General features: G+C 45.9%; 3 protein-coding genes across 4 annotated transcripts in view; 2 read left to right on the plus strand and 1 right to left on the minus strand.

Moving 5' to 3' along the window:
- Positions 1–6,763, plus strand: part of EFHD2 (EF-hand domain family member D2) — a 33,841-nt gene extending 27,078 nt beyond the window's left edge. The window contains exons 3-5 of one of the 2 annotated variants that reach the window (XR_014528430.1): positions 995–1,129; positions 2,548–4,474; positions 4,535–6,763. Coding sequence is in view for 1 of the 2 variants with exons in the window: in XM_083513303.1 (XP_083369429.1) it covers positions 995–1,129; positions 2,548–2,682 (270 nt within the window). In the remaining variant the exon portion in view is untranslated. Of the gene's footprint in view, positions 1–994; positions 1,130–2,547 lie in introns of both variants that reach the window. The other variant, XM_083513303.1, reaches the window with a different exon arrangement.
- A 2,364-nt stretch (positions 6,764–9,127) lies between these two features.
- Positions 9,128–13,924, minus strand: LOC310711088 (chymotrypsin-like elastase family member 2A; the record flags this gene model as incomplete). Its single annotated transcript, XM_083512561.1, has 5 exons — positions 9,128–9,308; positions 10,746–10,874; positions 11,572–11,672; positions 12,483–12,571; positions 13,882–13,924. 5 exons carry the CDS (start codon positions 13,922–13,924, stop codon positions 9,128–9,130), a joined length of 543 nt encoding a protein of 180 aa, XP_083368687.1.
- A 1,313-nt stretch (positions 13,925–15,237) lies between these two features.
- On the plus strand, positions 15,238–23,004 carry LOC310711386 (chymotrypsin-C-like). The gene is made up of 8 exons (XM_083513289.1): positions 15,238–15,397; positions 16,087–16,175; positions 16,692–16,789; positions 18,228–18,350; positions 19,410–19,546; positions 20,638–20,783; positions 21,794–21,943; positions 22,943–23,004. The coding sequence occupies exons 1-8, from the start codon at positions 15,358–15,360 to the stop codon at positions 22,958–22,960; spliced, it is 801 nt and encodes a 266-aa protein (XP_083369415.1). The 5' UTR covers positions 15,238–15,357; the 3' UTR covers positions 22,961–23,004.
- Positions 23,005–23,265: the final 261 nt, after the last annotated feature.

A 23,265-nucleotide genomic window follows, 5' to 3' on the forward strand; every position in this document is an offset into this window, starting at 1 on the left:
TGAAAAAGAGCTGCCTTTGCAGCGATGCCGCTCAGAAAGGTTTCTGTTTGATTCCTTCCTTCATGGCTGAGAGGACCAATGGGATATATAATACTGCCACTCCCCCTGCCACAAATAGCTTCTCATGGAGGTGGAGAAATCTGCAGCGAGGAAACATGGTAGGGGAAAAGATTCTATGGCTCTGATACAAAATAGGTCCCCGGTTTTGCCCTAAAGCAGCCACCAGAATTGCTTTGGGCTTGAGCTGTATCCAAACCACCTCTCAAAATTCTCCACCCTCTTTATAAGGCAGGGAAATGATTTATTATTTAAAGGAGACATTCTTGTTTTTTCCCATTCTTCAGCTTCGCCCCCATCGACAAAAACAAGAATGTTCCTAACAAAATACAAAAGTATATAGATATATATGCATATAGTAGGGTTGTCATATTTCAAAAACTGAAGCTCATCATCTCTCTGTCCGAAGAAATCAGTGTGGGAGTTTTGATTTTCCTCTTCCCTCCCAGTCTGTTTTCCTTTGCACACCGTGTTCTTTTTAAATTGTAAGCTTTGCGGGTTGAACGGTCATGTTTTGGTTGTATATGTAAGCTGCTCTGGGAGCCTTTTGGGCTGAAAAGCAGGGTACATAGACTCTTTATAAAGAAAATGTCTTTTGAGAAATATTGGGTCAGTTCTGCTTTCCCCCCTCACCCTGGCAGCCAATTCAGTATCCCTTGCCCCCACCCCTGCAAGACAGAGAGCTTTTAAGATCTCACAAGAACCTCCCAGAGCCTGGTAAGTAAGCCTGGAAGCTTAAAAGCTCTCCTCCTTTCATGCATTTTAATTTTGCGAGGTTATTGCCAGCTTTCAACCGTGTCAGGTTGCAATTGCACGAGTTAAATGTGCCTGTGGTGCAATCGTGCTGTATTACTCTGCCTCTTTTGCAAGCAGGATTGTCACGGGATTCTGGAGGAATGAAATTCATGGGAGGTTTGTGTTTTCTGTCTTGCTCCAGTTTCTTCTGATCTTTCGCAAAGCTGCAGCAGGCGAGTTGGAGGAAGACAGTGGCCTGCACGCCTTAGCCCGCCTGTCGGAGATCGACGTTTCAACGGAGGGTGTCAAAGGAGCTAAGAGCTTTTTCGAGGCCAAAGTAAGGAGCGGCTGGGTCCTCTGTTCTCTTGGGATCACACCACTGTCTGCACATAGCCCAAGGCAGGGGCTGGCAGCATGGAGTGGGTTCCTATGTGCCCATAGAGGCCTTTTGTAGTGCCTCCACCTCACTGAAACCATAACAAATAGCTCTTGGAGGCAAGTTCTTGTCAGTCGGTCCCTCTGCCTCACTGCTCATTGGCTAGAGCAGTGGAAGGCGGGAACAAGGTGACTTATTTGGGAGCGATTGGGCAGAATCCTCCCTGCATGCTTTCCACAGGTAAGAGGGACTAGAAACTTGCTTGGTTACAAGCAGAGGCGGATAATGCAGGCAGGGAGTGCCATTCCAGCACCATTTATGGAGTGCGCGTCAGAAACGGCATTTCTAGCTGCCCAAGTTTACCTTATAATAAGCAAAGGAAGTCCTCAGACCGCCGTCTCTTCCTGTTAGTTTACTAACAGGAGCTAGCTTAAGTCGGACGCTCACCACACTGGCCCTTCCCAACTGAATCCACTGAATGGTCATCTTCAGATGGAAAAGAGGTGCAGCTCAGTAGCAGAGGGTGGGCTTTGTATACAAACGGTCCAGAACTCAGCCTCTGATATTCTTTGGTAGGTGTGTGAAACAGAAAGTCCTGTCTGAAACCCTGGCAAGTTAGTATTGACAAGTATGGAGTTAGACAGACCAGAAAAAGGCAATTTCCTCTTAAAACCAGCCCTCTGTTCAAAACCATGAGGACAGGAGTCAGCAAACTTTTTCAGCAGGGGGCCAGTCCACTGTCCCTCAGACCTTGTGGGGGGCCAGACTATTTTTTTGGGGGGGGGATGAATGATTTCCTATGCCCCACAAATAACCCAGAGATGCATTTTAAATAAAAGCACACATTCTACTCATGTAAAAACGCCAGGCAGGCCCCTCAAATAACCCAGAGATGCATTTTAAATAAAAGGACATATTCTACTCATGTACAAACATGCTAATTCCCAGACCATCCGCGGGCCGTATTTAGAAGGCGATTGGGCCGGATCCGGCCCCCAGGCCTTAGTTTGGCTACCCATGGACTAGAACCTTACTTCACTTTTAGAGAAAGGACTTTAGCTCAGTGGTAGAGCACATACCTGCTTTGCAGTCAAAAGGCTCCAGGCTCAGTCTCTGATATTTCTAGGCAGGTATGCATGGGGAAGAGAGAATCCTGTTGGAAACTCTGCTGCTGGTCCATGTTGACAATACTGAGGTCGGTGGACCAATGGCCAGACTCTGTTGCAGGCATTTTTCTGATATTGTACTGCTGGGATCTTTGGTTCATCCTTCCTCTTTCTCATCGGCTGCTCCCGCTTCCTGGCGCTAAGTGTTTGTAGTGAGAGGAGCTGCCCATTTGGACCGTTCCGATCTCACCTGTCCAGTTTTTCTGCTTCCAGGTGCAAGCCATGAATGTCACAAGCCGCTTCGAAGAGGAGATCAAGGCGGAGCAGGAAGAGAAGCGGCGGCAAGCGGAGGAGATGAAGCAGAGGAAAGCAGCCTTCAAAGAACTGCAGTCGGCCTTCAAGCAGTGACAGGGCCAGCCCGAGCGTTGCTGGGAGGGACGTTTGTCCACGGCGAAAGCCGCCCTAGCAAAGTCCTCCAGTGAAACCGGGAACGATGCGAAGTTGCCGGCGGTTGTGCAGTTCCCATCTTTTGAGTCGCGCCTTCAGCGGCTGCTTGATCTGCAGGGGATGAGGCTTACCTCCCTGCTGTGAAACATTCCCATTTTCTGCCGCTCAGGCAGCCGTTGAAGGCACAAGAGCAGGCCCAGTTAGGGGTTTTCCGGTCAGTTGGCAACCCTAGGTTGTGGTTTGTGTTTGGACCAATGCGGAAAAGAATTTGCAGTTGAATCTGGAGTCGTTCAGGCCTCGGGCTGTGAAAACAACACCTCTCTTGTTTCTTCTTGACCTGTAAATACCACAGGCAAACATCCCAGAGGCTGCCGCTCCCATCCACTTTCCTGTGGGCCAGTTCCGTGTCTTTTACCTGTGAATGGCGTGTCGTGTCTGTCTGGTGGGAGTTTCCTAACTCTTTGTAACTGCGTGGCGTGTCCTGAGCTCAGGCTTTGCACTTTCGACTTGTGAACCATTTCATCTCCCAGCCGGTTTGGTGATCGCTGTGGTCGTTGGCTCACGGTCAAAGACCGGGGTTTGCGGGGAAGGCCTGAACGTACCCTTGCTCCGACAGCTGTGCTTGTGCAAAAGAAAATAAGAATGCAACTTTAGCGTGTGCAATCCCTTCCAATCAAAAATGCTTTAATTGATCACGTTAAAGTCCCTTTGCTTGAAGTGTTGCCAAAAAACCAGGTGTGTGTATGTGTGTGTGTGTTGGAAAGCGGGAAATCTGCAGACTCTCCAGGGTGGCTCAGTTTGCAGTGCCAGCCTGCAGAATTTGCCCTTTTCCTGAACAACATGATAAATGAAATGCAGCTCTCCGAAATTCGCATTCTTTTCTTCTTCTTTTTGCAATACAGTACTCCAGCCAAAGAAATCATGTATGTGTTAGATGGAAGTGCACCTAAAATGCATGTCGTCATGGAAATAGCTCCCCCCAAAATACATCTTACTAGAGCAAAAATGCTTGGGGAAATGGGTACGTCCAGCAAAATTGCATACACAAATCTGAATACAGGTAGGTAGCCGTGTTGGTCTGCCGTAGTCGAAACAAAATAAAAAATAATAAAATTCCTTCCAGTAGCACCTTAGAGACCAACTAAGTTTGTTCTTGGTATGAGCTTTCGTGTGCACGCACACTTCTTCAGATACTTCTTCAGATATGAAGAAGTGTGCATGCACACGAAAGCTCATACCAAGAACAAACTTAGTTGGTCTCTAAGGTGCTACTGGGACAAATCTGAATGTTAGGGAAATGTGCACTCAAATGCTGAGTAATTTTCATGAAGACTTTCAAAAATGGCAAACCGGTGTAGGACTGTGGCAAGCTGAACCAAATGTGTTTTCCAAGTGCCCCTGCCCTTGCTTGTATGCAACAGAGGCTGGTCCATTCCCCACCAATCTTAGCCAGCCCCCCACTTGCCTCCCTTACAGCCAGTCCAAAGGAGTGGTCCTTCCTCTATCCTGAGTCTTAATGTTGCCCCTTGTAGAAATCAACAGGAAGGAGGATGGCAACAAAGCCAGAATGAGTAGTAGGCACTGCCTTTCATTGTCTCTGGCGCCACCTACTGTTGGCCTCCCTGCCTTCCACCCTACTGGTTCCAGTGGGCACCAGTTACTGCTGCTTGAAGGTGAGGGTGGGCTGATGCGTTTCCCCATCTTAAGAGGAGGGGCACTGTAGCATTGCATTTTTGCTCACCTGGGCAGGGGGGTCGCGCTTCTTCCTTGAAAGGGTGTTGTGTTTCCTCCTGCTCACACTGCGGGCAGGCAGGTGTTGTGTTGGCTCCTTGGCCATTACCATTGGCAAAGCAGGCTGGGTGTATTAGGACTACCTATGGTTCAGCCTTATTGTCCCCAAGGACTTGAGGAGAGAAAGCTGTGTTGGCCACACACACACACCGATGATTCCCTCCCCACCCCCCAATTAGGCTGGAGCCTTGAGATTTTGTCACCCTAGTTCGATAGCCAATACAGGAAACCCATTGCCCTGAAGGGCAGCCTTCTTCTTCTAAGCCTGTGACAAAGTTGGCACATTCCATTGTGTCTAGGTTGCATCCGCTCAATACTGTGAGTCTCTCAGCCTCCCATCAAATACCTGTACTAGATAGGGAGCCTTGTCCTTGTAAGTTGCAAATGAGGAACCTCTGGTCCACCAGATGATGACTTGAAGTCCCATCAGCCCCAGCTAAACATCTGAGGGTTCCTTCCTCTCATAAGTTGTCGGCTTGTGTTCTGAAGACTTATTTTCCTGCTATTGATTAGCTCATCGCTCCGTAAGTTTGCCATTTTTAAAGGTGCTGCACCTCAGGAAAAAGAAAGTGGTCTGACATACATAACATATTTTGGTGAAATAATAATAATAATAATAATAATAATAATAATAATAATAATAATAATAATTTTTACAGTGTTGCCCCTCCCACCGATCTTATTTTAGCCCCATCTACAGATGCCCTCAACTTCCAGTAAATTTAACTTTGTGCAGTGTGGATGAAGGCCTTAACCATGCTTCATGGGGCAGTGGGGTCAAAGGGCATTGTAAGTTGGGCTCTTGCTAGAGAAGCATAACACTGAATCATAGAATTGTAGAGTTGGAAGGGACCTCAAGGGGCATCTAGTCCAACCCCCTGCAATGCTTGTTTTGCCCAAGGTGGGGCTTGAGCCCACAAGTCTACCAACTGAGCTAGACCAGAAAAAGCATATTTCTCTCTCTCCCCCCCCCGCTCTCTCTCTCTCATACTCTCTCTCGCTCTCTGTATGTGTGAGTGTGTGTTTTATATCATGGCAATAACCCAAGTGCTGAAGTTGTGATGCAACAGGCAACTCTTCTTGCAGAAAAGTATCAAGCTATCTTTAAAAAAAAGAAAAGCCTTTTTCATACCTACACATTCTGGGCAAATCCACCCAAATCTAGAACCACGTGGGCAAAACTTGTAAAAAAAGTGTAATAGTCTATATTCATGTTGAATGTTCAGGCTGGGAGACCACCCCTAAGTGCTTTTAAATGTTCAAATGGCTTAATCTGGATGATTATTCTGTTTTAATTTTTTGCATGCACTGTGATCATTAAAGAAAGAGACAACCCCCGGTTGTCAAATTCAGGTTCTGAAGCAGAAACCCTCAGTGTGTTTGACAAGGGGAGAAATCTACTCCAAAAAAAATGCTTTTTTAGCTCAAAGCTCGAAAAGGAAAGTGATAGAGTTAGCATTGCCAACTTTTTAATTCCCGTGGTTGCATTCCTGTATAAAGGTTCCAATGGCAGGGTGGGGTTTTTGGGGTGGGGGGTTGGAGAGAAGGGGTGTTTTTCCATACACTTGAAGTGCCCCCTTTGGAATGTGCAAAGTAAAAAATTTTGTGACCTACAGACTTTGATAGGGGGTGGAGTGTTTCTTGATTCCACATTCGACCTGATCATTTCTGATTATTGCAGTGGAGGAGGACAGACAACTATTTTTCTTAGAAGTTGGCAATGCTGAATAGACCACTTTGTTTTTGAGACTTGAGGCAGCAACAAGGGAAGTCTGTGCCCTTGGCAGAATAAGCTCCCTGAGCAAAGCTGAGCTTTAAAAGCCAGAGAGTTGACATTATATTTTGTTACATATATATTTTGTTACCCAGCAAAAAAAAGAAGAAGTCCATTCTCTCCCATTTGCCATGTGAAATCCCCTCCGGTCTCCTCCTTCCCTTTCTTTCCCTTTATATTTTTTTGGCAAAAGTCCTGTTGATCTCAGAGGCTTTGTTTATTTTTTCATATTGCGACCATAGGTGGTTGGGGGTCCGGAGTGGGGAGGGGGTTTAAGAAAGTGTTATATTCAGTCTCTCCTTCCATTCTTCTCAACCTGTTTCCCTCCCCCACCCACCAACCCACCCACCAAATAGGTTTAAATGGATGGATTGAAAAGAATGTGTTTCTGCTTTTGATTCCAAAAGCTGTTCCATTTCAGTGGTATGATTTTATTTTTTTTAACCAAAAGTAATTAAAAAATATATTTCATAAGCATGTTGTGTGGTCCAGAGCGGTGTTTACTTCCTTTTTTTGGGGGGGGGGGAGAAACAAAAACTGATATCACTTTAAGGTTAGAATTTTGCCAGCTGCTCAAGTTCTTGTGGCTGAGTTTGCCGTGAAGCACATCTGAAAGTGTACCATTGAAGAAGCTAGGATTTAAGACCGCGAACGCTCAGGAAATGTGAGGAGCTTTATGAAAAAGAGCCTGCCCCTGTTTTGTTTTTACTCAGAAAGATTTATAGACGGCTTAATAGGGAAAAGGTAAGTGGTACGTATAAAATAATTATTGATAAAACAGTAAAACTCAGTCCAAAAAGTTACACCACGTAACTTCAATGGGTCTACTCCGAGTAACTCTAGAATTGGCTATAACCAGTGCTTTTTTCCTTAAAAAAAATGTTTAGGGGTACTCTCATTTTGACTCAAGAAAATCACCATTTTATAGTTCAAATCGGGAAAAATAAATACAGTAAATGGACATAAGTACAAAGATTCACAAAATGTTTAGGGCTATGTGTACCCCTGCATCCCCCCCAGAAAAAAAGGCACTGGCTATAACCCAATAAAATAAAATATAACCCAATCAAATTAGCCAAGCCCTTAAAACCCTCTGCGGCAGTGAGAGATTTTACTTTCTTGGGCTGCACGATCACTGCAGATGGTGACAGCAGCCACGAAATTAAAAGACGCCTGCTTCTTGGGAGAAAAGCAATGACAAACCTAGACAGCATCTTAAAAAGCAGAGACATCACCTTGCCAACAAAGGTCCATATAGTTAAAGCTATGGTTTTCCCAGTAGTGATGTATGGAAGTGAGAGCTGGACCATAAAGAAGGCTGATCGCTGAAGAATTGATGCTTTTGAATTATGGTGCTGGAGGAGACTCTTGAGAGTCCCATGGACTGCAAGAAGATCAAACCTATCCATTCTTAAGGAAATCAGCCCTGAGTGCTCACTGGAAGGATAAGATCCTGAAGCTGAGGCTCCAATACTTTGGCCACCTCATGAGAAGAGAAGACTCCCTGGAAAAGACCCTGATGTTGGGAAAGATGGAGGGCACAAGGAGAAGGGGACAACAGAGGACGAGATGGTTGGACAGTGTTCTCGAAGCTACCAGCATGAGTTTGACCAAACTGCGGGAGGCAGGGGAAGACAGGAGTGCCTGGCGTGCTCTGGTCCAGGGGGTCACGAAGAGGCGGACACGACTAAACAACTAAACAACAACAGAACAAGATTGTATTGACAATGCTGAACGTGGCCAACATGAAGGTGGAACAAATAATGATGCCTTCTTTAATCCCTAATTTCAGGCTTTGCCAACCTGGCATCTTACAGCGGTTTTTGACTATCATATCTACCAGCTGATCGCAGTTGACATCACAAAACATCTGGAAGGCCGCAGGTTGGCGAGGCTAATTTATTTGTTATTTCTTTGGCGATCAAGGGCTTCCCCAATCTTCTCCCTCCATGCTGATTCCTGAAGGCCCTGTCCAGTCCATGCCTTTCTCAAGTGCTTTCGGCAGGCTGGGATATACAGTGGTACCTCGGGTTACATATGCTTCAGGTTACATATGTTTCAGGTTACATACTCTGCTAACCCAGAAATAGTACCTTGGGTTAAGAACTTTGCTTCAGGATGAGAACAGAAATTGCGTGGCGGTGGTGCAGCAGCAGTGGGAGGCCCCATTAGCTAAAGTGGTGCTTCAGGTTAAGAACAGTTTCAGGTTAAGAACGGACCTCCAGAACAAATTAAGTACGTAACCAGAGGCACCACTGTATCTTTGAACTGTAATCATGCCTCTTGCATGCCTGGCCAGAAAGGGGTGTCCGGGTGTAAACCTCTGACTTTTGTGTAGGAGATACAGTCGTACCTCGGGTTAAGAACTTAATTCGTTCTGGAGGTCCGTTCTTAACCTGAAATAGTTCTTAACCTGAGTACCACTTTAGCTAATGGGGCCTGCCTTGCCATCGCTGCACGGTTTCTGTTCTCATCCTGAAGCAAAGTACTATTTCTCAGTTAGCCGAGTCTGTAACCTGAAGCATCTGTAACCTGAAGCGTCTGTAACCAGAGGTGCCACTGTACATCCATGGCTCCATCTGCATTTGCCTCTGACTGCACCTACTATTGGCCAGAAGTTTTCCTACGATGGAAAGTGGCGCTTGTGATGGGGGAGTGTTTGCCCACCCCTTGCGCTAGTGTCCTGCCCCTCCATAGCTCAATAATTTTGAACTTCGTGGTGTGGAAATTTATTTCCTGGCCAAATCTATCTGCTTTTCCACTGGAGCTGAATAAGCCATTGGCTGTGGGCCAAAAGGGAATCGTGTCTGTGTGACAACCCAGAAGGATGGATCTGGTGCATCAAACAGTGTATGGGGGGGGGGGGGAATCATAACATTGCTTACTTTGCAGCCTCCCCCATCCTGTAGCATAGCAGGGAGAGTTGGAGGCTAAGATGCTGTTGGCCTTTGGAAGACACACCAACTGGATCTTGTCGCTCAGGGTGACGTGTTTGGAGAGTTTGATCAGCGCAATGTCATTCCTGGTTTCCGCAGGGAGAGAGAGAAAGGACAGGGTGTCTGGTGCAGCTTTTGCAACTTGGTGCCTTCTGGACGTTTTGGACTACATCTCCCATCAGCTCCAGCTTCAAAGGGCCGTGCTCCAGGGGGCTGACGGGAGTTAGTTGTCCAAAACATTTAGAGGTCACCAGAGTGATTCTCAGCTTACCCAAAGCAGGTACAGCTGGTTCTGGTTTTTGACTGTGGGAGATAAGGAGTGCTCTGTGTTACGCTCATCGTAATGCAATGTATCCTAGATCTCCCACAAAGTCAAAACAAGATACATCCCACCACCATGTTAAGTACAACCCCAGCACTTTGACTCAAACATCTCCAGAAGGATACGCTAAATCACTCAAGGTAGGGGAACACACTGATGCTGTGCCAAAATAGAGGAAATCAGAGATCTGCAAGCACATTTTCACATGCTAATTTATATGCATGTAGATGCATGTGGGTGGTGCTGTGGGTTAAACCACAGAGCCTAGGGCTTGCCAATCAGAAGGTTGACGGTTTGAATCCCCACGACGGGGTGAGCTCCCGTTGCTCGGTCCCTGCTCCTGCCAACCTAGCAGTTCGAAAGTACATCAAAGTGCAAGTAGATAAATAGGTACCACTCCGGCAGGAAGGTAAACGGCGTTTCCGTGTGCTGCTCTGGTTCGCCAGAAGCGGCTTAGTCATGCTGGCCACATGACCTGGAAGCTGTACACCGAGCTCCCTCAGCCAGTAAAGCGAGATGAGTGCCGCAACCCCAGAGTTGGCCACGACTGGACCTAATGGTCAGGGGTCCCTTTACCTTTACCTATAGATGCACATTTAGAAATAATAACTTAAGCAGAAATGGAATGCATCACCAACGAGCCAAGAGAAAGAGGACACATTTTTGTATAAAATAGGCATGTCCTGATTTAGATGTGCAGGTGCAGATTTAAAACTACTGCCATTCAAATAGAAATGCAGTGTGTCCCACTATGGTGGGAAAGACCAGGTGAGCTGGGTGCCTGCTGTTCACGTGCCTGCTGATGGGTAACTGCAAGGCTCCTCTTGTGCTCCTGTCTTACAGTACTTCTTTGACAGCCCTTCAAATAGAGCGGTGCTCTGAGATTCATCTCCACAAGGCGGCTTCGTAGCAAACAAATGCAGCCTACGCAATTCAAGCAGGTGCTCTAAGTAGATAAATAAATGCTGATGGTGACTTTTGCTCATAAATCCCAAGCTTTACTCAGGGGGCAAAATAGTGGGAAGGGGCATAGCAAGCTCTAAATTCTGGCTTTGGTACTAAAAGAAAAACAATTCTGGATATATTTTTTTCCCCAGAAGTAAGTAGGCCCCCAATTTCATCCCTTCTCTCTCCACCCTGCCAAATCTGTTGGGAATCCTAGTTCCTTCTATACTCGTTTCATGAAAAGCTATTAAGTTACCCGCTGGACACGCTACTTGAGTCCCACTTTGGGTGAATGATGATTTTTTCCGGGGAGACAGCAACTGATCCTTTCTCGCTGGCTGAGAGACTGTGTTTTCCGAGGTAGACCCTATAGGTCCGAGAAGAACTATAAAAAAAATATGAAGAAAAGGAGTGGGCAATCAGAGAGTTATCTGCAACAACAACAACAACAACAACAACAACAACAACAACAACAACAACAATAATAATAATAATAATAATAACAACAGATTGCAAATGCGAATGTTTGTTCCAGATAACAGAGGATAAGATTCCCTGCTCCAAGGAGCTTGTCCAGGGACTGGGCGAGAGAGGTTAAGAGGAAGAAGGTGTCGTAATTTTAGTTACACATACTTTTGGTTATGGGCTAAGGAGCAGAAAGAGATAGGAAACAGGCACCTCAACCGTAAGACTGCAGTCTGTTCAGGACAGATCTCCCCGTGAAAATCAGGCCCACGCCATCCTCATCCTGTCATCTGCATAGTGCCACCCTGATGTCTACTTCTTAGTCACACTGGTGTGAGAGACAACACTAGGAAATGTCTAAAGTAGAGAGATGGACACGCTGGTGCAAAATCTGTTTCCATTTGGGGTGAATAGCCTCTATATTTGCACCAGGCGGAGCTTCCAGGCTAACCTCAGGGGCAGCCCCATGTGGAGCACATTGCAGTAGTCCAGCCTGGAGCTTCCTAGCAACATGGATAACAGCAATCAGGTTTATCCTGGTCCAGAAAAGGCAAAATTTGCAAAGGATCCCAGAGTCGTACGTGAAAGCAGTTGTTTTCATCTGGCTGTTGAAGTACCTGATACAGTGAGCGGCTGTCATGACCCAGTTGGTGGCGATGAGGGACCCACCGCATGTGTGATGCCACTTCCCACTGGAAGAAGAGTATTGAAGGGAAGCCTGGGAATGACAGGCAAGTCTCAGGATGAGCCTGGAGGAGGCTAAGCCCCCCGGACCTCCTGTCACACTATCCAAATCAGAGTCGAAATGAGTTTGCTCCTGAAAATCCTTCTCAGAGTAGTAAACAAAATTTAAATTGCTGAAATGATAGATTACAACTGCTAATAATAATACTAGTCTTACCCAGAGCAGATCCACTGAAATTAATGGTATGACTAACATAAGCCCATTTAGACCTGTTAATTTCCTCTGGGTAGGACTTGGATACACCCCATATATAACCCCATATATAACCATCCAAGGCAATAATAAAAACTACACACACACACACACACACACACACACACACACACACACACACACAATAATTATCAATCATGCACAGATAAAATAAGCACGAATAACAATAAGTATGCATAAATGAATTATAAATATGGGTAGTCATCCTCTTTTAAATCCACCCACGTTGAGGGGCATCACTGAATCTTGTGGGAATGAGTTCCACAGATTAACCGTGCCCTGCCTCAAGAAGGAATTTCTTACATCAGTCCTGAATCTCCCAACATTTGGCTTCATGGGATGTCCGTGGATTCTAGCATTATGAGCAGAGCTGGCCCAAGTTATTTCGGCGCCTGTAGGGAATAAAGATCTACATTGGGGTCTGCTGGCCCCATGAATCTTGCCACCCAAGGTTGTCGCCTTACCTTGCCTCATAGGTGGGCCAGCCCTGCCTATGAGAGAGGGAGAAAAACATTTCTGTAAGAGAAAGAAAATTAGTTGTACAAAAAACACTGCAAGGGAGCATCTTACCTGCCAGGGCCAGCTGTTCGGATTGGCATCCTCTCCTCCGACAATTCGGCTTGCTTTGGGCTTGTAGCTCGGGACCCCACAACTGAAGGCTGCAAAAAGAACACAGTGCAGACACTTTAGGAAGGTTCAGTGCAACAGATGGGTGATGCTCAAGGGAGCAAAATGCTCAGGCTACAAATTAGCATGCCTATATTGTTGCAAGAACCCTCTTTGACTCTACCCAATACCATCCCTTTCAGGGAGTGGTGGTGACTAAGTTACTGGAAATCAGAGTGTGTGAGAAAAAAATGAGTTTTTGCTGAGTCTGTACAGGCTGTGTACATACTACTAGACCTTCAGAGCACGTTCTCCCCCTCAAAGAATTCTAGGCACGGCAGTTCACTCCTCAAGGAATTACAATTCCCAGCAACTCGACAGTGCCCGTAACTCTTTGAGGGAGGGAAATGTGCTCTAAACGTGCTTCAAAGCTATTTTGCATATGCGGCCTGGGTGAGTTGGAAATGCAGACTCCTCCCCATCACTGGTGGATGAAGGTGGAGGGGCGGTCCACCCCAGGTGCCACCCGGGGGGTGACATCGCTTGCCTTGCACCCCCCCCCACATGTGCCACACACCCGCAGGTGGCACATCACGCCTCCTGGGATGCGTGTCACGCCCCTTGGGGTGCACACCAGCCACGCCCCTGGATGTACGCCGCTCCCGGTGCCAGAACAGGTAGCTTTGCCATTTCTCCCCATCCCACCATATCTGCACACAGAGCCCACAAAATGGCTTTCAGTGCCTGGTGCATATCAGAAAAGCATCCAGAGAGGTTTTCCATATCTCCTGGCAGAATCGATTGGGCATCTTGTTTTGAGGCTTGCAGGAGCTCTGTAGAACAGCATATAAGCAGCCTGTAAAAAAATTCCTACTCTGCTGCTGTTATCAACTGGTGCTCATTCTTCATTCCTAGACTATCATCGCTCAGGGCTGGATTTTGAGTTGCCCCTCTCTGCGCTGCATTTTGAGAGCACCTCCCCAGCCTGCCAAGGACGGTCTACTCTGACCTGCTCTCCAGGCTTCCCATTCAAACACACCACTTGCTTTGCAGATTCAGACCAGAGGCCCATCTGCCCAGTGATGTGTCTCTAGGTCCCTAAGGAGCCTGAATGAACGAGACAAAGGCCATGGTTTGTTCCTGGTATCAGACCCTCTGAGAGAGAATGCCTCTGCATGTGGAAATTCTGTTATTATTATTGCTCTCCTGGCCAGTAAACTCTTGGCTGAGTTCTCCTTCATTCATAATCTAGATACTCTTTTTCTGAAAGCCATCTAAAGGAGTGGAGGCCGGCCACCTCCATGCCCTGTGGCTATGAACCAGACGATTCCATCCTCTTATTTATCCTGAGTTCAACCCATACCCCCGGAGGCCAATGCCAGAGCAGTGAAGAGGACTCCAATCATGGCTGAGGGCACCTCGGGTGGAGTGTCCAGCTCTTCTCAACAGATGAACTCCATCCAATCTTATATTCTGGGTGGGTCTATCAGAGGCAGATCCAGCCAAGGATGCCGTCAGCAACAGAAAGGTCCCCATTGGCTGTGTGCCACTGGGAGACGTGGCAACTGGAATGCTTCTGTCTCCTTCTTTCCAAAGGCCATGCCAAGATAGTCTCACAAGCACCTGTTTTCCCATCAAGGCCATGGCTTTGATGTCTGCTGAAGATGTGTGTGTGTGGTGCCCTTGGCAGCCTAGTTGAGAGCAAGCTGGCAAAGCCAGGGCAGACTTTGAGTGCACCCGGTCCTGGGACCAGGTGGAGGGACCATGGGGTTTGCAGAAGGTCCCAGGTTCAGTTTTCAGCACCTTCAGGGAGGAGTGGGAGAGAACCCTGTCTGAAATCCTGGGGAGCTGCTGCCAGTCAGTGTGAACAATATTTAACTAGATGGACTTCCTATAAAGGCAACTTCTTAAAATCATCCTTCTGTTTGGAGACCATGAGAACTATAGTCTTATTTTATTTGGGAGAAAGGGCTCAAAGGTAGAGCACCTGCTCTGCATGAGGAAATGTCGCAGGTTCAATCCCTGGCATCTCCAGGTAGGGCCAAGAAAGATGCCTATCTGAAATTGTGGAGAGCTGCTGCCAGTCCTTAGAATATGTGAAATCAGTTGCCTCTGAAAAAGAGTCACAATGCTTGAAATGCGTTGGGACAATAAATCATTCCCACTCAAATGCATCTTTTCCCTTTTGACTGAACTGGCATGTTTCTTTTTCATGACACCTTCATTTAAATTTCTCTCCCCCGGCAAGGCCCCTCACCAGCTTGGCTTCACCCCCTCCTTGATGTTTTTCTGCCTGGCTGGAAAATGCCCCATGAACTCTGATCTTCCTTGAATAGATGAGGGGTGTGCTGAATGTGTGTAGAAAGTAGCCTTCTGCAAAGAGGTTGCATCTATATTTATTGCCCCACCCACTTTTCCCTCTGGAATGTGGACCCCGGAAGATGACCCGGAAGCTAATGTGGCCCTCAGGCTTCAAAAAGCTTCCCTACCTCTGATTTAGATACATAGATGAAAAATCAGGCTCGTTTCCAGAGAGAATGCCACCCTAGAAGCAATTTTTGTTGCTGCTTAAAAGAAAATTTAAGCTTAAAATAAAAGGGGGAGGTCTCAGGCCTGTGCAAAGGACTTGAACAACACCCCTGCTGTGAGATGTTTCAGCAACCAGAGTGTGGGATCCAGTCAGGTCCTTCGAACAAGCTGTCCCCTTGTTCTTTCTATTTGCAAAGCGATAACTTAGCAAGGTCAGATATAGCCTGTTATTTAAGCCTGGTTTAGGTCAAGGCTGGTTTCCATTATAAATACACTGACTTCACCCCTGGATCACCATCACTCGGTCACCATGTTCAAGTTGGTCTTCATCGCTTTGATCCTGGGCTATGGTAAGTGTCTTTGGTGCAGTTAAGTTGGGGCTGTTTGGCATGCAATTCGTCTTTTCATTGATAACAAGTCTCAGCCCAGTCCAAAATAGTTCTTTGGAAATGCAATGAATTCAGTTTCTTGTCTCTGGTGAAGTAGCCTCTCTCTCTCCAAGATGAGCTTTGTCGTGGTTCAAGAGCGTACAAATTTGCACAAAATGAACATAACTTTGGAACTCCCTGCCTATTGATATCGGAGAGTCGCTTTCACTGTATTCTTTTTGGCGCTGGCTGAAAACATTTTGCTTAGGCAAACCTACTGAGACATGTAGACCGTTGACACATGCGAAATCTGGTCTTTAGCTTATCATTGATTTTAATTATTTTTTTGAGGGTTTAAAATGGTTCTGCTTTTTAAATGATGATTTCATTTTTATTCTTTTTGTAAGCTCCTTTGAGGTTGTTGTTGTTTACAATCAAGCAATATATAAATTCAGAAATAAATTAAATAAATAGCCTCTGGTAGCTTTTTTAAAAAAGGATGCTTCTGCAAAAATCCATGAACAGATTCATTAAACCAGTAATGGGCAATACCAGTGTGTCCAGCTCTGGCTCCCTTGTGGTACCCAAGATGCTCATCTCAGTCTCTGTCTCTCTCCTCCCTCTCCCTAATTTTCTCTTTCATCACCCCCATGCCTGCTGTCTTCTTCCAGCCCACGGCTGTGGCAAATCTGCTTATCCACCCAACATTTCCCGTGTTGTCGGAGGTGAGGACGCCAGACCCCATAGCTGGCCTTGGCAGGTAAATCTGCAATGTTTTTTCCCCACGTGCGGTGCAAACAAGTGTCACGTTTGCTTTTTAGGAGGGGAGAAATGGCCCAGTGTCATCCTGCGGAACATCTCGTCACCAGAAGTGGTAGTGCAGGTTCTGAAGTTCCCAGGCCCAGCCATGGACAGGAAGATTATCATAACCTGTTAGCAGAGTGGATGATCCAGCACGGTGGGCTGGATCTAAATGCTGAAGGGGAGAAATGGTTTGTCGGCTGCTGCCTCCCATCTCCAGCTTTGGAGGAGAGACAGTCACTACCTCTCAGCCCAACCTACCTCACAGGGTTGGTGTGTGGATGAAATGGGGAAGGCTGCAGAACCAGGCATGCTGCCTTGAATTGCTGGGGATATAAATGCAGTGAATTGATATATAAGAAATGTCAAGGTGTGGGGCCAATATTGTGGCGAAGATACCAGGTCGACACATCAAAATATTTGTTCTTGACCCATACAGCTAACAGCCATCTGCCTTGGGGGGTTTGCTTTTCAGGTCTCCCTCCAGTACGACAAGAACGGCGTCTGGGCTCACACATGTGGAGGAACCCTGATTGAGTCCAACTGGGTCTTGACAGCTGCTCATTGCATCAGGTAAGCAGCACCCCACCAACAGCAAGGATGCTGCAGAAACCCATCAGGCTGCAATGGTCCTGAGGCTGCAATGGAGCAGTTGCCTAGCAATACTGGAACACCCACACATAGGGTTGCCATATTCCCAAAATTGAAAATCTGGACAAAGTTGTTGAGCATTTTTTGGGAGGGATCTCCCCCTCCCCATTTAAGTTTTTGGACTTTGGGGGGATTATAAAAGCATTAAAAAACAACGCCCTACTTGCCACATGTACGGGTTTTCCCAGACATTTTGCCGATTCAACAAAACCCACCTGAACAACTTTTTGCAGCCCAATTCCCCGATGTGAAAGCATGGAAAACACGGACATATGGCAGCTCTACCCACACTACCATTCAAATTTCCTTGTTTCACATCAATGTGTTCCACTGAACCCTGAGCCGAACCTTTTAAATAAAAAAAATTGCAAAATGGGCAAGCCAGCTGCAGGAGGTCACTTTTTTGTGACATAATTTCAGAACTTGTTCAGAATGGCCACGGGATTTTTCTGGGTGGAGGGAGTCTATAAGGTCCCCCTGTTCAAGTTGAAAAAAGTACCAACAAAATCACGCTGCACTCTCAGGCCAAGATTGTTTTGTTTGACATGTCCCATAGAACCAAAAGTGGCTCATTCATAGCTCATCACTGCTAATGAGAATTTTGCAAATATGGGGTAGGAGATTTGGGATAGCTCACTCGGTCAAACATGGGGCTCTTAATCTCAGGGTCATGGGTGCAAAAGGGAGTGTGTGATAGGTTTTATTTCTTTATACACACAATCAAATGTCTTTCAATAAAATGTTGGTTTTATTTATTTCATAAAAATTTATGCCCTCCATGATTGTAAAAAAAGCAACAACCTTCAAAGCAGTTTGCAAAGGGGGGGGGGAGAATAAAATTTTGATGAAAAACAATGATTTAAAACATTCATAAAATTTAAATTGGCAATAAACTACCTAAAAACAGATTAAAAGACACACCAACATTCTTCATAGCTGGGTAGGCTTGTCTCAGCAAAAATGTTTTAAGCAGGTGCTGGGAAGAGTACAGCAAAGGAACATGCCTCGTGTCAATAGGCAGGGAGTTCCACAGTATAGGTACTGCTAACACTAAAAAAAATTATCAGGTGGAACAGATATTATGTGGTGCTTGTAACCGTGCCAGTTCCGCAGATCAAAGCGGTCAGCTGGGTAAGAGCATTTTGCAGGTAAGCTAGTCCTAAACTGCAAACACCTTGAACTTGGCCCAGTAATAACACAGAGACACACACACCCTGCCAAAAGACCTTGCTCATTTCTAGGAGGACAAAATACTCAGTGTATGAATGAAGGAAGCTATTGGGAAGGTATCAAGGAATCTGCATTTCATTTGATATTCATACACACACACAACGTCACTGCCTGTTCCTTATGTCTGTAGCTCCAGTCGGACTTACCGCGTCCTTTTGGGCAAACAAAACCTGGAAGTAGAGGAGGCCGGCTCTGTGGCTGTTGCTGTGGAAAAGTTGATCGTCCACGAGAAGTGGAACTCCTTCTTGGTCATGTAAGTTGACGTGGGATCCAGAGAGTCAGGCGAGAGCTGCCCAAGTCCTGATCCTGCCAAAATAATTCCTGCCGGTATCTGGCTTTGCTAGTGGGAGAAATCACATATAAACTTGAGTATGTTGCTGTTGTTGTTTTGGGGTGTGTGTGTCTGTTTACTGGATGACCTGTTAAATTGGTTTGCCATTGCTGACAGGCACTGCCTTAAGACATACGATGATGGCTGTGTTGGGAATATTTCATTCCACCTTAAGGAGCAGACATGGAACTGTTGCGTGTCACATGTCTATTTACATTCCAGCACAGCTTGCTGGGAACTTCCGTTATGTGTATAGCTTTTGCTTTTCTCTGTCTCTTTGTGAAGACAAAGAGAGAGACGACATCTTTCTTTGTCCTGATTTATGATTAATAAATCCGTAGTTGTAGTATGCTTCCACAAGCCTCACACCTATTCTGTGTGTGCAGTTTGCTCGGCTGATATAGTGTGCCCTGGGTCGCTGATTTATGTCAGAGCAGAGGCCGGTGGGTCTTCGCAGCAGGACGGCTGGAAGGAGACGACCCAGCTGGGGCTAGCCAGCTGGCCTTGCGACCCTCTGCATGCCAACAGGCTGCTGGCTTAGAGAACTTGAAAAGTGGATTTCACAAATGCAGGCACTGTTGTAGAAATGGCGTGCCTTTTTTCCTGACAAGCATTTCCTGGGGGTATTCTGCTGTAGGGGTACATACGCTCATGCCAGGTGGCATCAGTCATTTCTTTCTTTCACCCCTTTTCTCTCTCTTTTTGCCACCCTTCCCTGTCCTTTTTCCTGACACCCCCTTCTCTCTCTCTTCTTCTGTCTCTCAATCTCTCATTCTCTCTCCCCCCCCATCCATCATTCAGCAAGCTGCCAGGGGAAGAACAGATTTCACCCTCTTGGGTTGGTGGCAGTTGCAGTTGAAACATCTGGAGGGCATGAGGTTGGGGAAGGCTGGAGAATATTAAGTTTGACTCCTCTGGGTGAAAAGCTGCTTTCGAAAACCAAAACATAAACCTCTGTCCCCTCTTGGTGTCGCTTTTCAGCAACGACATTGCCCTCCTCAAATTGGCCGAGCATGTGCAGTTCAGTGACACGATCCAGGCCTCTTGCCTCCCTGCCACAGATGCCGTGCTAGCCCAGGATTACCCCTGCTACATCACTGGATGGGGACGACTCTGGAGTAAGTTGGGTGCTCCCTATCCTGGGCATGAGCATCCTGGAAACAGCTGGACAAAAACCTTAGGGGTTGCATTCAATGCCAGTCCTACTGAGAGTAGACCTATTGAAGTTCATGAACACTACTAACTTATGTTCATTCACTTCATTGGGTCTACTCTGAGTACAACTTCAGTTGGATACAAGGTACCAAAGCTCCCCCAGAACATCTCGAAGGATTCTTCTATGTACACTAAGAAGGAGGCTCGCTTTTCGCAGTTCAGTGTCTGTGTTGTGTGCCTGCCTTGAAGAAGATGGGATGAATCTGTCAATTTGAGTTTCTCTCAGTTTCTCGTTTTTACAGTCTTAAATTCAGTGTTCCACATTTCCGCATCAGTTTGCAAATTTCTTTCTTTTTTTTTTTTTTTGAAATACCTATGGAAAGCCACCAGCATTTTAGAGTGAATTTGTCTTAAGACACACATTTTTGGATGCAATTTCCCCTTACATACACATTTATTTCTTTTACCAAACAATTTCCCCTAATAGAATACATATGTGTGTGTTGTTGTTTTTTACTAATCTATGCATTTTATGCAAACTTTCTCCTAAGATACACTCTTTTTGCACACTGCTTGTTTGGAGAACTATAATACAACTTTCAATTAAGTGTGAATACTCAAGAGTAGCTGTGTTTCAGTCTGCCTATTGATTCAGAAAATGCAAATTAGATAAGTTTGCATTAAAATCCAAACCAAGCCAAGTTCCTCCTCATCCCTACTCTTAAGCGTCTCTCTGTTGACTGTGTGTCTCTGTGTTAAGGGGGCATGATTGCAGGCTTTCTGGTCCTGCACACAGGAAGGGGGGCTAGTCCCACCCACTTTTGAAATGTGGTCCCCAACAGCACCCCAAGGAGTAATGCCATCCTCTGCCCAAAAGAAGGTTCCCCACTATTCATGCAGAGTTGCTAGCTTTTGATTTCATAAATTCAGGTAGCCTGGCAAAGGCCAGATGAAGGTCAAAGTGGTATACAGGGTCAAGCAGGTTGTGTGTAAATGTGGTTTTGACTCTTTGGGAAAGACTCCTTACTACTCTCCTGTGTGTTCCACTCCGCAGCCAATGGCCCCATATCTGACAACCTTCAGCAGGCCTTGCTTCCTGTGGTAGATCATCAGACTTGCACCAAAAGGGACTGGTGGGGCTCCATGGTCAAGACCACAATGGTGTGTGCAGGAGGCGATGGTGTCGTTTCAGGTTGCAACGTAAGTTTCCCCAAACTCTTCCTTCCTCATAGAGCCTTCCCCACTTTCTCACTCTGAAGAAGGGTGCTTGTGGTTTCACTTAGTTTGCACATTTTTCTCCATGAAAACGAACAACAGTCCTTGCTTGAATTCCGGCTCAGTCCAAGTGACACTTGCTAAGCCACTTAAGTACTTAGGAAGTTGTGTTAGCAAACCTTTGCAGCTTGGGTGAATTATATTGGAATAATCACTTACCATTTCTGGAGTTCAAATGCTTTATTCATGCAGGAACTGTTCGTGGAATGTGTGAAGACAAGACAGAGAAAATAAGAGACATGTTGTATGGAGAGAGCAACAAACAAAATGGCTCAGCTTTTAGGGGTGGAGTTAAGTTAGGCATAGAAGCTACAAGCTAGTGCTGGCTAGAATGCTACACAACCAGTTTCCTCTGGTGGTTAAAGTAAAACATGCATTAGCTAGAAGTGCAGCAGAAGGAAATGAATTTGCTTTTCTCTAGCATTTATAATGTGTTTTAAACGTATAGTGTGTATGCAGGGATGGAGAAACAAGGTGTGTGGGGCTCTTTTTAAGGGGATTTGGATAGTGGCGGGGGGGAATGGGGCCAAAGGACAGGGAAAACATATGGGAGGAATATTGGATGCAAACACCAACCCTGAAAACCCTACCTACAAGTTGCATTGCAGACAGAAATTCAAATAGTTTGGGAACTGCTGTAAGGCAGGGATGGGGAATCTGTGCTCCTCAATCACACACTAACACTCCAGATATTGTTGAACTGCCATCATTCCCAGCCAGCCTGGCCAATGTTCAGGGATGATGGGGAAGGGTTGTGGTCCAGCAACATCTGGAGAGCCACAGATTCAGCCTGCATAAAACAGACACACAGACCTATGGACCCTTTCAAGCACAGAAGTGAGCTTTGTCAGATCAGGACTCCACTTCCATTTTGCCCTGCCCTTGGATCATAATAGGGAAACGGAGGTATATGCATCCTGTTTTTCTTCTGGCAGGGGGATTCTGGAGGACCCTTGAACTGCCAAGGCGGAAGCAACTGGGAAGTTCATGGCATCGTGAGCTTTGGATCAGGGTTGGGCTGCAACACCGCTAAGAAGCCGACCGTTTTCACCCGTGTGTCTGCTTACATTGGTTGGATTCAGCAGGTGAGGTTCCCATCTTTTGCCCAGCAAAGCTGCAATGGTCTGAATGGAAGGCTTAATTCATACCTGTGCAGCTGACTTTTCTTTTTCTTGAGTGCCAATCTTGGAAACGTTAACATCTAGCGTCTGCATAATTTCTCGTTCAGAACTCAAAAGAGTTCTCAGTGTCCAAATGCTGAAATCCAGCATTTGTGTTTTGTTAGAAACTGAGAAGTATATTTTATCATTTCATTGTGAGCAGTTTGGGAGTGGCATTCCAGCTTTAGGGCACAGTAGATGGTTCCCAGTCAAATCTTCAACCTTTTGGCATATTCTGGTGGGGTTTTTTTTTGGGGGGGGGGAGATTCAGTCCAACTGATTAATTGACACTCTTAACTGGGAGTAACCCCATTTGAGCTCAGCAGGGCTTGCTTTTCAGTAGACATAAGTAGGACTGTGCTGTAAATTCCAAACTTTGGAATTCCCTGCCTATTGACATCAGGCAGGTGCCTCCACTGTACTCTTTTCAGCACCTGCTAAAAACATTTTTGCTTAGACAAGTCTACCCAGGTATGTAGAATGTTGACATGTCTTTTAATCTGATTTCAGTTTATTGTTGATTTTAATTAACCTTTGCATGTTTTAAATAGCTTTTTTTTGGGGGGGGTTGTTCTTACTGATGATTATATTTTCTTTTTGCAAACAGCTTTAAGGCTTTAGGATATTAAAAAAACAACAACAAACCAATCAAGAGGGTATTAAAAATTATTAAATAATTGAAATTTGGTTCCATTGAACCCACTGGGATTTAAGTCATGACTTACCTAAGCCTCATTTTCATCGGGGGGCAAAATCCCCACACTAAAATGCAGAAGGGGCATTTGACCAGCTGTGGTCTAGGAACAAAGTCCGAGTTCAGCAAGCTATTTGCATCTGGCCCATCCTGGCTATTATTGTATTCTGATACCTAAATTCTAATGCCCAAATTCACATCTATATTTTTGGTCTCTTTTCCTCCTCTAGAAACTGAATGAGAACTGAAGAGCCCACACTGTGACCTTGTGGATCAATATGAGAAATTCCAGAACTGCAACCAATAAACCATCACAACTGCTCTCGTGTCAATGTGTTGTGTTTTTCCCCTGCTCTCACTTGAAATGCTTGGAATCACTCACACTGGTTGGGGTGCGGAGCCTTTTCTGAGTCCAAAGGCTGCATTCCTTTCTGGGCATCATTCTGGAGGGCCTCATGCCAAGGCTGGGGAGAGCCAAAGGCATAAGTGGGTGGAGCAATGGGTGCGAATTTTACCTTTGAACAGCAGGCTAGTTTCCATATGTAACACTCTC

This window comes from Podarcis liolepis, assembly GCF_965112155.1.
Source record: "Podarcis liolepis genome assembly, chromosome: 7".
Taxonomy (NCBI): domain Eukaryota; kingdom Metazoa; phylum Chordata; class Lepidosauria; order Squamata; family Lacertidae; genus Podarcis; species Podarcis liolepis.

Excerpts from the sequence above, each read along its gene's own strand:
- LOC310711386 (XM_083513289.1), top strand. The coding sequence starts at position 15,358 with ATGTTCAAGTTGGTCTTCATCGCTTTGATCCTGGGCTATG. Across the intron at positions 16,176-16,691 it reads CCCATAGCTGGCCTTGGCAG|GTCTCCCTCCAGTACGACAA; the intron begins GTAAATCTGCAA and ends TTTGCTTTTCAG. Across the intron at positions 16,790-18,227 it reads ACAGCTGCTCATTGCATCAG|CTCCAGTCGGACTTACCGCG; the intron begins GTAAGCAGCACC and ends TTATGTCTGTAG.